Source organism: Salvia miltiorrhiza, chromosome 1, assembly GCF_028751815.1.
Source record: "Salvia miltiorrhiza cultivar Shanhuang (shh) chromosome 1, IMPLAD_Smil_shh, whole genome shotgun sequence".
Taxonomy (NCBI): Eukaryota; Viridiplantae; Streptophyta; class Magnoliopsida; order Lamiales; family Lamiaceae; genus Salvia; species Salvia miltiorrhiza.
The window spans coordinates 46,430,510-46,443,112 of NC_080387.1; the positions used below are offsets into that span (position 1 = coordinate 46,430,510).

General features: G+C 33.8%; 2 protein-coding genes across 3 annotated transcripts; one reads left to right on the forward strand and one right to left on the reverse strand.

Moving 5' to 3' along the window:
* Positions 1 to 4,646: 4,646 nt before the first annotated feature.
* LOC130986915 (glycylpeptide N-tetradecanoyltransferase 1-like) lies at positions 4,647 to 6,790 on the forward strand. Of its 2 annotated transcripts, none has more exons than XM_057910472.1 (2): positions 4,647 to 4,785; positions 5,159 to 6,790. In XM_057910472.1, exon 2 carries the CDS (start codon positions 5,168 to 5,170, stop codon positions 6,470 to 6,472), a length of 1,305 nt encoding a protein of 434 aa, XP_057766455.1. In that variant the 5' UTR covers positions 4,647 to 4,785; positions 5,159 to 5,167; the 3' UTR covers positions 6,473 to 6,790. The 2 variants fall into 2 exon arrangements, with proteins under 2 accessions (XP_057766455.1, XP_057766466.1); XM_057910483.1 differs by having other exon boundaries at positions 4,671 to 4,785; positions 5,114 to 6,790.
* A 465-nt stretch (positions 6,791 to 7,255) lies between these two features.
* LOC130986922 (telomere repeat-binding factor 4-like) lies at positions 7,256 to 11,999 on the reverse strand. Its single transcript, XM_057910491.1, has 6 exons — positions 11,627 to 11,999; positions 11,036 to 11,250; positions 9,336 to 9,420; positions 8,322 to 8,405; positions 7,702 to 7,975; positions 7,256 to 7,600 (listed from the first exon to the last, which is right to left on the reverse strand). The coding sequence occupies exons 1-6, from the start codon at positions 11,774 to 11,776 to the stop codon at positions 7,569 to 7,571; spliced, it is 840 nt and encodes a 279-aa protein (XP_057766474.1). The 5' UTR covers positions 11,777 to 11,999; the 3' UTR covers positions 7,256 to 7,568.
* Between the last annotated feature and the right edge of the window lie 604 nt (positions 12,000 to 12,603).

Here is a 12,603-nt window from a genome sequence, read left to right on the forward strand (position 1 = left end):
AAACTCGTGTTGTTCCCTTATGGACCTATTTTTTATGGGTGGAGGGAGTAATATTATCTTCTTATAATAGTAACATTGTGTCATATTAACAAATTTTCAATGTAAAATAAATAGGATTATTTAATACGGAAAATCGAAATGTCATAAATAAAAAAAATAACGATGAGAAAAAATTACAAAACGTTAAAAAGATGTTGTAACCCATTAAGGGACATTAAAATTAATTAAAAACTAATATATATATATATATATATATACATATATATATATTATCCTTTCAAATATAATAATTTTATAATTTTCTTCATAGAATAAATTATAATAATTTGATGTTGTAGGGGGTGAATCCAACAATTACGGAAGTGACGTCAGTCACGTCTGAATCGACGGGCACTAGCAACCTGAAACCACAAGCAACGTTAGAGCCCTCCGAAGAGCACTGGTGGGGGTGTCGATGGAAGGGCCTCCGACGCTCAAGTCAGTAAACTTATGGAAATATTAAGCGTAAGTAACGTAACGAAATAAATAAATGGTAAAAAAGAAGACAGTAAAAAGTGATGTATCCGGAAGATCGGGGTGTCCCGAAAGTTGAATGAAAGCTAATGAGCGGTGTGGAATAAGAGACGACGGACGTCCGAGCTAGCGGGGCTAGTCGAGCGATCGGAACCTTTGAGAGTTGTGAGCGTGGAGGTGGAACGGAAGAACGGGGAGAGCAGGAGATAACGGGAGTTAGTGATCGTGAGTGCAAGAATGAATATCAGTGACGGCGGATCAAGGGGCGACGGACGTTCGGGCTGGTGGGGCTAGTCGGATGATCGGAACCCTAGAAAGTTGTAAACGTGGAGGCGGAACGGAAGAGCGGGGAGATCGGGAATGAGAGATCGTGTGCGAGTGCAAGAGTGGATATGAGTGATTGTTCGTGCTCCAATTATGTCAATGGGCCGGTGTATATATAGGTTCTGGGCCCGTAGGGTGGCGACTGGGGTAGAATATTCTTTGAAACCCTAACGGTTTCGACTTCTCCGGAAACGACCTCTCATGTCTTCCTATTTTCCCTAGGTATCCAACAACTATTGATTTCTAGGTTTCTTTCACGTACGGACTCGCTTCATTGGATTGGCTCGTTGGGCCGCATAATTTCGGGTTACACGGATTCTGTCCATTACAGATGTATTTTGATAGTAATATTATTTTATTCTATCAATAATTTTTTTACATAAATAAAAGAGTCAATTAAATTTTTAAACATAAATAAAAGTTCAACTATTTTACATTATTTTTAAAAAGAGTCAATTATATTAATATTGTTAATACTCCTATTAAATTTATTGAGTTTGTTTAGAGATATAATAATCAATTTGGTTATAAAAAAATAGCATCCCTGAAAACAAAATTTGATTAAAAAAATTACATTTTAATTAAATAAAAACAATAAGTTATATCATTAAGAAAAAAAAAGGAAATAAAATAATGATACGGTTTTTTTGGAAAATGGAATCAAAAGTTAGTTTATAAATTTGTTTCTCATATTTCGGGTTGGTTAGATAATTAGGAGTAGTGGGTATATTTTTTTTCAATTCCAAAATTACCCTTTAAATTAAATTTATTGACATTTACTTTGCTTTTTATATATATAAAGATGGTGCAATGAAATTTTTGAGCAATTCGAATAATTATTTGGAAAAACTAAAACAAATAAGCTAAAAAGTCATAGAGAATTCAACATAAAAAGTACTCAATCCGTTCTAACTAGCTTGATTAATATTCTTTTTTGGACCGTGCAATTAAATTAATCAATCTCCTTACATGGAATAAATATAAACAAGGAAATATCTAATCATTATTCATTTTATTACCAAACACACTTAAAACACTAATTTCTTAAATTTCGTGTCGAAAAAAAGTTGATCAACTTAGTTGGGATGGAGGGAGTAAATTACAAGTGTGCTTGTAAAGAATTCTACATCTGAAATCAAATTTTATTATTTTTATAAGTCTATTACAAAAAATTACCCAATAAAAGAAAATTTAATTTAATCTCACCTAATGGATAAAGAAAAATAAACAAAAATATGAAATAATAACAAAATTACATTATACTACTATGAGGATTTTGTTATTGAAAAAATCAAAATGAATTTAAATATAAAATACATAATATATATATATATATATGTATATATATATATATATACATATATGGGAAGGGCTAAAATAAAAACACTTCTTAAAATATAAAATATAAACAATTTTCAGCCCTTAGATCAACAAGATCTACGGTTGATTCGTAACCTTGTTGGATGAATTCGTGGTCTTGGGTTCGAATCCCAAAGGTAGCAAAAAATTATTTTTCACAATTCGTAACCATGTTTGATGAATTCGTAATCCTGTTGCATAAAATTCGTACATTAAAAAACGTCTATATTTATATTTTAAGAAGTGTTTTTACCGTAGCCCTCTCCTATATATATACTATTTTTTCAAAAAAATCCAGTGGGCCCAGTGCCCCACTGGACCCCCTCTGCCTCCGTCACTCACTTTGAAACATTTTATATTACTCCATAAACATATAACTTGGTATATTTAGGGTAATTTGTCATTTATCCACATGGATGCTACATTGATCCATTTCAATGAGTCCATAAAAGGTAACAGTACATCAAACAAAAATAATGAAGGTCATATTAAGATAAAATTTTGAAATTAGGGGTGCTATCGAATCATTATTATTAATATTTAATAGCACATGCCATTTTAAAATAAAAGCGGATGATTGTGGAATAAATTGTCCTTTCTTTTTACTATATGAAAAGATATCAGCTTTTGTATAAAAAATTAAAGTGTTTCGAAGAGATATGTTACTAATAAAACTAGTACGATCATTCGTGCGATGCATGGTGAAATTAAAATTAAATGATATTTTAAATAAATAAATATTAATATTAAATAGAATCAAAATATAAACAAATACGAAATATGATATAAAATAAAATATCAATCATTCAATAAAATATCGAATTTATAAACGTAATTTTTACTATGTATAAAGTGTAATGATAATTATAGTTATTAAATAATTTCAAATTATTTGATAATAGTGAATGAAAATTAATATACACATTATTATTGTAGAGTACTCCACATAATAACCTACTCATTTTAAATTCATTTTTGATAATTTTTATACCATATTAAAGATCTTGTTACGAACTAGTAAAATTTAAGATGCATATTGAATATTTATTCATAAATCAAATTTGATGATATTTAGAAAAAAAAATTAGTATTATAAAAATAGAGAGAAAAAAATAGTGAAAAAGTTGATGGGAGAAGAGAGAGAAAAATTGGAGGGAGAAAACTCCCCTTTTATATACTCCATTATATATAGATAGATTTTAAATTCAGTCGAAGAGATATGTTACTTAGACGGCGTTTATTTTTTCATCTAAAAAAGACTTCCAATTAAAAAAATTCGCGGGGAACTATGAATTATGTACAAGAATCCGTCTTGATTCAATAATATTTATTTTCAGTGTATTTTATATCCTTACATGTACAGAATAAAATCTAGAGTTGACAAAATTGATTGGAGCCAGCCATCTGAAATTAGAGTAAGAAAAATGAAAGTCCAGAAAAAATCGAATCCAAAAGTTTGTTATTGGACACATGGTAACTATAATTTTATTATTTTATCCTATAATTTATTTTATTATATTTTCTTATATAAAATAATTATAAATTTATTATTTTATCCTATAATTTATATTCTTAAATTAAACCACATGGTAATTAAACTGAAAATGGATCAAGAATAAAATTACAGAAGTTTGAATAATGGATTCAGATCACTTGTGTTTTTATACACTCCAAAAACACCCCCCTTTCCATACAACATAAAAAGCATCATTTGCATCCCTCATTTTCCCAACTACTTCCAAATTCAATCACTGCAAAATTCAGAAATTGGAAAATAAACAAATAAATATGACTAATTGTATTGAAGTACAAACGCTGAGAAATGGAATCGTATGATTGAATCATCCGATAAACATGCATGAGAAGTAATCTCAAAATCAAAATGAAACACGCCGTCAAAATTGGACTTCACTAACAGGAAATAAATCAACACCTCCAAAATTTCTTTCTTGAGCTGAGAATTTATATTGACAGTGACTTGCAAACTGGAATTCGAGGCTATTTTAAGAAGGAAAATGGGTGAAAAGTATAAAAAATTAATTGATAAAATATTAATGATTATCAATTATGTGTTTTAATTTAGGGACTATAAGTTGTATGATAAAATAATAAATTTATAATTAGTTTTTATTAGGTATAATTAAAATGAGAGTTATAAATAAAATTACAGTGCTCACGTAGAGATGGACTGAGTTGAATTTTAGCTCACTACTTTTGTCACTTTTAAAATAGAGTATGTTTTATTTTTGATTGTTTTGGGTGGGGAAAAATGAGTGCAAAATCGCTAAAATTGTGAGGCTAAATTGAGAGCCCAAACCAAACAAAGCCCAGTATAAAGATTGGGCCAAAATAAACCGATCTTTTAAAAATTGAGAGCCCAAAACGCCACCTAGAGCATTGGGACTGAAATGCAAAATTCTCAAATAATGTGGTACAGAAAGAAAATTCTAAATATTTTCAACCCCAAAACAAGAAAATTATACTCCCAATCACAGCTCACTACTTCGTTTACTTCAATCAACTCTGCTGCCATGAAGCCCTAGTAGTTCATTTCTCGTTTCATTCTCATTGAAATCAGGCTATTTGAGTGTAAGTTTCTAGTTCTCTACTTCTACCAGTTCTATGTATGATTCGTGATTTCGATTGCATTCAGTTACTTTTGTCTTCTTCTTGGTAAATGTGGTTTAATGATTCATGATTGTATGATCTGTTATTGCCGTTTCTGATGTTTTTGTGGAAAGAATTGTGATGTGAAAGGATGTCATATAACTCGTTGCAGAATATTATTATCAGTTTCTGCTCTTATGCATAATTTTTAGCTGAAGAATTTAGTAGTAATGTAGAAGAAAATTATTATGATGCTGTATGTATTTTTAGGCGAAAGAATTTTAGCAGTAACGTAAGAGAAAACTGTTAGGTTTCCGGCAGTCAGAAAATTAAACTGAGGCCCGTGTTGTTACAGTACTTGGAAATGGCTGAGAATAATTCTTCATCTGAAAACAACAAAGAAAATCCAGATCAAGATTCTGCTGCTCTTTCGCTTTCCGGTTTTAGAAACTCCCCTGATGATGTTGTCCAGAAGTTTCAAGGATCCAATCCATATAACCAGGAGCATAAGTTTTGGGAGAGCCAGCCTGTTGGGCAATTTAAGGATGTTGGAGACTTGAGTTTGCCTGAGGGCCCGATCGAGCAGCCAACACTTTTATCTGAGGTCAAACAGGAGCCCTACAACCTCCCTGGTTTGTATGAGTGGACTCTGTGTGATATGGATTCAGATGAGGTGTGCAATGAGGTTTACCTTTTGTTGATGAATAATTACGTCGAGGATGATGACAACTTATTCAGGTTTAACTACACAAAGGAGTTTCTTAGGTGGGGTTTGCGCCCTCCGGGTTTTTACCAGAGTTGGCACATTGGGGTTCGTGTGAAGGCTTCCAAGAAACTTGTTGCTTTTATCACTGGTATACCGGTGAAAATGAGGGTGCGTGGTGAGGTTGTTCGAATGGCTGAGGTCAATTTTTTGTGTGTGCATAAGAAGCTCAGGTCTAAGAGGCTTGCTCCTGTGATGATCAAGGAAGTGACGAGAAAGATTCATTTGGAAAACATATGGCAGGCAGCGTATACTGCAGGCGTACTTCTCCCTACACCTGTTGCCACTTGCCAATACTGGCATAGGACGTTGAACCCTAAGAAACTTATTGATATTGGTTTCTCCAGGCTCGGGGATAGGATGACAATGAGCCGAACAATCAAACTCTATAGATTGCCAGCTTCAACAGCCACCCCTGGCTTGAGAAAGATGGAGCTCCGAGATGTTCCCTCAGTTACTCGACTGCTGCAAAACTATTTGAGTTGGTTTGTTGTTGCTCCCACCTTTGATGAAGATGAAGTGGAACACTGGCTTCTTCCACAGGAGAATGTAGTTGAGAGTTACGTAGTGGAGAGTCCAGAGACTCATGAAATTACAGACTTCTTCAGCTTTTACGCCCTTCCTTCCTCTATCCTCAACAACCCGAATTACTCGACTCTCAAGGCAGCTTACTCATTCTATAACGTGTCCACAAGGACTCCACTGATTCAGCTGATTCAGGATGCTCTTATCGTTGCAAAACAAAAGGATTATGATGTGTTTAATGCGCTTGATGTCATGGACAACGAGCCGCTTATGAAGGATCTCAAATTTGGCCGAGGTGATGGGCAACTGTATTACTATCTCTATAACTATCGGCTAAGAGAGCCGTTGAAACCATCTGAACTTGGACTTGTTCTGCTATGAATCGACGGATTACCATTTCCTTTTGAAGAACACCCACACAAGCACTGGACTCATTTTCGTTCTTTTTGTGATAATTTTCGATTTAATGTTGTTGTGTATGCTTGTTGGCCTCAGCTATGAATTTTGGTTGCTCGGTTAGGTGCATTTGAATGATGATATTATACTTGTTTCTGCTGCAAAGATTTTGCATAGATGCAGCTTGCGTAGCTAGAAATATTGTTTCTACTAAAACACTCAAATGTAAGCACATCTAATTTTGGATTCTTCTTCTGAAAACCTATTTGGTGATATGCTATGCATTCTTGAAAATTTCACAAATAGCAGGAAAGCAGTGCTATCAACTATTGATATCGACCAATTCATATTGAAATTACTGGAAATTGTGCAAATCTATTCCCAAATAAATTTATCTTTATTTGAAATTGAGTATGATGGTCGTGAATTTGATATGGTCTAATGTGGGAATACAAGTCCAAAACCAATTTTTTTTTTTTGAGAAACCCAAAACCATTATTTTTAAACGCGTATTTCCATATCAAATTTGTGACAGGTATCAATTTTTTATTTCCGATGATAAAATTTCCTGCAGTTTGGATACCAAATGATCAAAGTCTCTACTTCATGATAGAAATTAAAAATAGATAAACGTTTGGAATATACTTGTGTAAATGGCTCTTCCATTAATCTAATTGGGGGATATATGATGTATCCATAATCTACCATAATCTGGCCACATTCATGACACGGTAGTTTACTTTGATTAATAGGATAAAAGGATAAAAATAATACTATAAGTTAATCTACCATTTACTTTGATGGAATGATTAGTTTGGCATTTGTTTAATCATTCAAATACCCGAATCATATGTCTTTTCTAGCTATCCTATCATATTAAGCAAACGACCTAAGTAAAATGAATGCAAAATACCTAAAATATGAAGCGCTAGGCATCTGCTAAAACTGCACAAACAATATTAGAATTTAAATATCCTAAAGTTCAAATAACCTATCCAAATATAGCAGGATCCCTACAGCAAGATTCTACTAAAGAACTGCAAAACGCCCAACCTTAATGCCACCACTCCAGCAACAATTCTTATGCCATTAGCAATATTTCGCCGCCAGAACCTGCCGATGAGGATAACAATGGGTGAAGTGAAACATGATTCTTATAGATGAATAAATAGGTTAGATATCAATCTGTAGATATTAGGGTTTGAAAAGTGTACTTTGATCGAAACAATCCATAGCAAACTGTAGGAGTGATTCCATGTCTTCGGCCATTCTAGCTACTCTCTCCGCCTCTTTCACGGATTCAGCAGCAACAAATGATTTGTTTTCAGCTTCTGCAATTTTGTAGGCAGCGGAGGCTGCCGCTTCTTCCACTGTATCGCCAAGGTACCCAATGCTCTGAATTGGTCTAGGCTGCACGTCTTTCTGTCTTGGGGCAGGCGGTCTCGTGTCTAGAGCTGCACCATTTTTGATCTTATAGTGGTTCTGAACCTGCAGTTGGGAATTCGATGATATTGATTTAGGCATTTGAATAATTATCAAGAATGGTAACTTTCTATAGATGAAAGCAGCAAATAGCAGATATAACAGCCTCAAACTAACACGATTATCATTCAAAAGAATCAGCAATGTCACAAAGGGCAAAGAGAACTGTGAAAAACAGTTATCTTTCTTTCATGCGCACAGAAAGTAAAAATGAAAAAATGTGTACATGCATGTAATATATGTAACTTAGATCAAGCAGAATCCTAGAACAATATTGTTTTGTTTCTAAAAGATTTGAATATTTGATGAGCCTACATATAAGCTTTTTCAAGGGATAAGATACAAAAATCACCTTTTCAAGTTTGTCTTGTTGCACCAGCGTCCTTAATCTAGAAGTCAACGCCCGTCGGAAATTTGGTGGTACCTCGTGCCTTTGCTGCATGAATATTCAATACAGAAGCAAAAATATCTTTACTCCTTAAGCACTATAACCACAATTTGAAGCAGAATTAAATTATTATGCACAAAAGACATTTACAAGATCAGAGAGAGAATGAAATGATATCATGCATAGGACATGAGTACAATTTAACAGATTTAGGCAAGGGAAATGTCCGATCTAAATAGCTTTCTCAACCCAATTTAAAAAAACAGAACAAAGCAAACTGAAATTGTAATGTTTGTGCTTATGAATTCAATTAAATTAAACAAAAAAGGAAAGAGCAGAGGCTGTTTTGAAGTATCATCTTTAGATGAAATAGAAACAGGAAAGAAAATAAGCTACTCTCATCGAAAGAAGTAGTTCCCAACATCCTACATTTATCAGAGATCATAAGTGGCTTGTAAACTATTTATAATGGCAATATCTGCATTCAAAATTTTTGTGAATCACAAAATAGGAAAACAGATCTGATACTGTCAGCTGGAAAAGGAAACACTGGCCAGACCCCTGCAGGAAACTATGGATTGAAAAGGCTGGTGACACGTCGTATCTAACTCTAAATTAGAGTTTAAGCTATAACAGATTACCAAAGAAAAGGGAAAACGCAGCTAACCAAATGAGCCAGAGTAAGGGTATACCATCATGATATTTATGCTCCTAAACCTAATTCTGTGTCAGCAATGTGCAGCAAATGATAGGTAACATATTCCAGTTATAGAAATGGCTAATGCAATGCTTTAAATAAGATAGAAATCTTACTAATGAGCCTCTGGATGATTTACACAACTTTAAGAGGTTAATTATGATTTCTGATTTCACTAGAAGTTGGTGGCCCTCAAATATTTCATAAAAGAATAAGTAGTGACTGCAATTATATTTATCAAAACAAAGCAAGGAAATCATCAGAGTACAAAAGGCACCAACCTCAATAAAGCTGGCTATTGCACTAGAATCTGAACCATTTAGGTCTTTAAGAGTTGACAATGCCTCAAATATCATTGTATTGTATCTGCACCAAACAATAAAATCATGCTTTAGAAGAGAAGGGGAAACTTTACATCTAATCAAGAGATTAAGTTTGTGAGAAGATAGCATGGCAAAATGAGAACATGCATATCAGAGAACTTCAAGAATATGAAATTTTCTTATTCTATTGCTGTCTTCTTCGCTTTCACTAACTTTACTACCACGCAACTAGAAGCAAAGACAGAACATAGTAATAAAATTCGAGAAAGTTCCACAATATCCACCAGCTTTGCCAACTTCAAAAACAACAAACATATAAATTATATACTAATGTCAAAAGCCAACCATAATCCGATAAAGCCACTAAAGCAGCACCATAGCCTAATCTGGAATCAGCCATATCAGTCATAAACACCATTTACAACATCAACAGCAACCCTACCACCATTATGATGGAAAAGAAAACATTTTTCAGACAAATCCCATGTTTGAATTACAATCAGCACGATATTTATTATGCTTCTGAAATGGAGAATTGTCCTGTTAAATTCAAAGGTGAGTACAAGTCCCCTGGGAGCTTTAAAGGATCTGTATCCACAGTTATCAGATAGAATCCCCAATAAAAAAGTGAACATTGACAATGCACCAAAATTTACATAAATTCCTCTCTACTGTTTGTTGGTATGAATTGAATCATGGTTGACAGGACTTTCTAGAAGGAAGTATTTCTGATCAGTATACTTTAAAGTTACAATTATAGAGCTTAGCCAGATTAGAATCATTACAACAGTTTCCAGTCAAATTATGATATTGACAACCTTGTATACATGGGCTCCAACAATCAATTTGTGCAGCCAGAGAATGCAGAAGTATAGAAAATTTATGTCTTCAGTTTACTGGAATTATAATATGTTGACTGTTACTCCATCAATAAAGCAAATAAGAGCTCTATTCTATCTGTCAAGTTAAAAAAACGCTTCACTGACCAACTAGTAATGTAAAAGCTTTGCATTGAAAATAATATATAATCTGAACTTGGAAAATCTCTAAATTCTGAAGATACCAAGTATCTAAAGTGAACATCTAAACTCATTATCTTGTCCAAGAGTACCACATTGGGCTTCGTATCCTTATTCTAGAGCCTCCACTATTTATGAAAGGCACCCCTAACATATGTATTATCATTCTTATGTAGTACAATACACAAAATCCCATATACCACACATATTTGCATTTAAGTTAAACTACATGAAATACATTGTCCACAGTAGTCTATTTCTTACCATGATTGTGCATTGATCATAACATATAATTAAAAAGTAACGCAACATGTATGTCAGTCATTATCATCATATGATGATAAGTATCACCCTAGAAGATGCCACTACAGTAGACACTTATTGTGCTACATTAGCTATAAAATGCATTGACAAGCATATGCACTCACAGTCACAACAGAGACAATAAGATAAAAAAACTGGTGAAGTCAAAACAATTGATACTCACTTATAATGCCTATGATTGAGGATTCCGGACACCCACATACATACGTACACAAACATACATACATAGCAAATTAAATAAATAAGTAATTTTTTGAGGTAAAGCACATCAGATAAACAAATGGCTCTGAGCCAATAATGCTGGAGAGAAATTACTTGGAAGCACTTATCCCCTCAGGCAAGGGCCTTGAAGAATCTAGCATAACTACATCTGTAGATGCACCCTTGGACGACGGAGCAACAGAACCAGAGGTCTGTGCAATTGGCAGTGGAGCAGAAGGAGTGTCAGCAGGATTGGATTTTCCTTTTGATGTCTTTGATTTATCTCTTGGGCCTTGGCCACTAGCAACACTCAAATTCCGCCACTTATCCTGTTGAATAAAACCAACTTAAATTATAAAAGAGCAACATTTAACTGTTTTTTCACTACATTACCTTATTCACTACTGAATTTATGAAGTCAATTAGCTTGCATTACTGCTGGTAACCGAAATATACAAATGGATAATGGGTAGCAAGCAGCGTAGCTCATCTTCGTATATAAACAGCCCAAAATTGATGAGAGAGATAGAGCTGGACAAATAAAGAAATATCCAAACGAAAACATTGCTATTTATTCCCAAAACCAACCAAATAAACTATCATGACAGTAACAGGCTTGGATAATTTTCTCTATCAATATAAATACAAAATCATAATAAAATTGCAATATCCATAGTCAACTAGATAGAGATAGCTAGCAAATACCTTGAGATCAATATTGGAGCGAGCAAAGAGGAGGTGGTTGAACTCGGGGTCTCTCTGGATGTTTTTCCACTTTCCGGCGCCGTGCTTGGCCACGCCGGCCCGCAACGCCTCTTCCTCTTCCGCCGTCCACTTCTGCTTTGGATTCCCCATCTCCGCCGCCAAACAAACCAACAATTTCCGGATTCCCACACAATCAGATTGTTACGTTGTCAGAATTGGAGCGAAAGAAAACTCAAACAGGAACCTCTTTGCAAATATGAGAACGGCGACGAGTCGAGGAAAGGAAGCAATTTTTTTTTTTTTTTTTTCCTTTTTCTTAAGTTGGACGTCTAACGCTGTGCAGCGTGTGCTACACCAAAATCTGGGCTTCCTCAAATTATATAATGCTGACTTCCTCGTGATTTTTCTTTTTTCCTTTAATATTAATTATGGATATTATTTATATTTGGGTTCCGATAGCTTGCATCTTCTATGAATGGTCCATATTTGTATTTTGTAGGTAATATTCCATATTTGTATTAGAACAAAGAAAAAAGAGAAAATTCTGTAACAAAGTTGATTATTATTGCACAAAAATAATAATTCCTCGCAATTAATTCTTAAAAAAAAATCCTCGCATTTTATTTTTGACGAAATCATAATACCATGAAATCCCAACCGCTATATTCCTCAAGCATTGGTGAAAGTAAAAAAGAGTCTCCCTCAACTCGTATTCGTTCTTCACACTTATTTTTTTTCAATAAATTTTTTGGACTTGACATAAACCATTCAAAACATAACGTTTAATTCGATTCGACAAAGTTGGCCGTATAAGCTACTATATACATTAGGAAAAATTTATAATACATGTTCAACGAAAAAAGAAAAAGAGTCCGTATTCGAACTGTCTTCTTAGTCACGGCTCGTGATCCATGCAAGCTTGTGGATATCAAATTAGACTTTATTCAACTTGAGTTTTATCTTGAAGGAAATTCAAG

Excerpts from the sequence above, each read along its gene's own strand:
- LOC130986915 (XM_057910472.1), top strand. The coding sequence starts at position 5,168 with ATGGCTGAGAATAATTCTTCATCTGAAAACAACAAAGAAAATCCAGAT.
- LOC130986922 (XM_057910491.1), bottom strand. The coding sequence starts at position 11,776 with ATGGGGAATCCAAAGCAGAAGTGGACGGCGGAAGAGGAAGAGGCGTTG. Across the intron at positions 11,251-11,626 it reads GCTCCAATATTGATCTCAAG|GATAAGTGGCGGAATTTGAG; the intron begins GTATTTGCTAGC and ends TTTATTCAACAG. Across the intron at positions 7,601-7,701 it reads TATGGATTGTTTCGATCAAA|GTTCTGGCGGCGAAATATTG; the intron begins GTACACTTTTCA and ends CCTCATCGGCAG.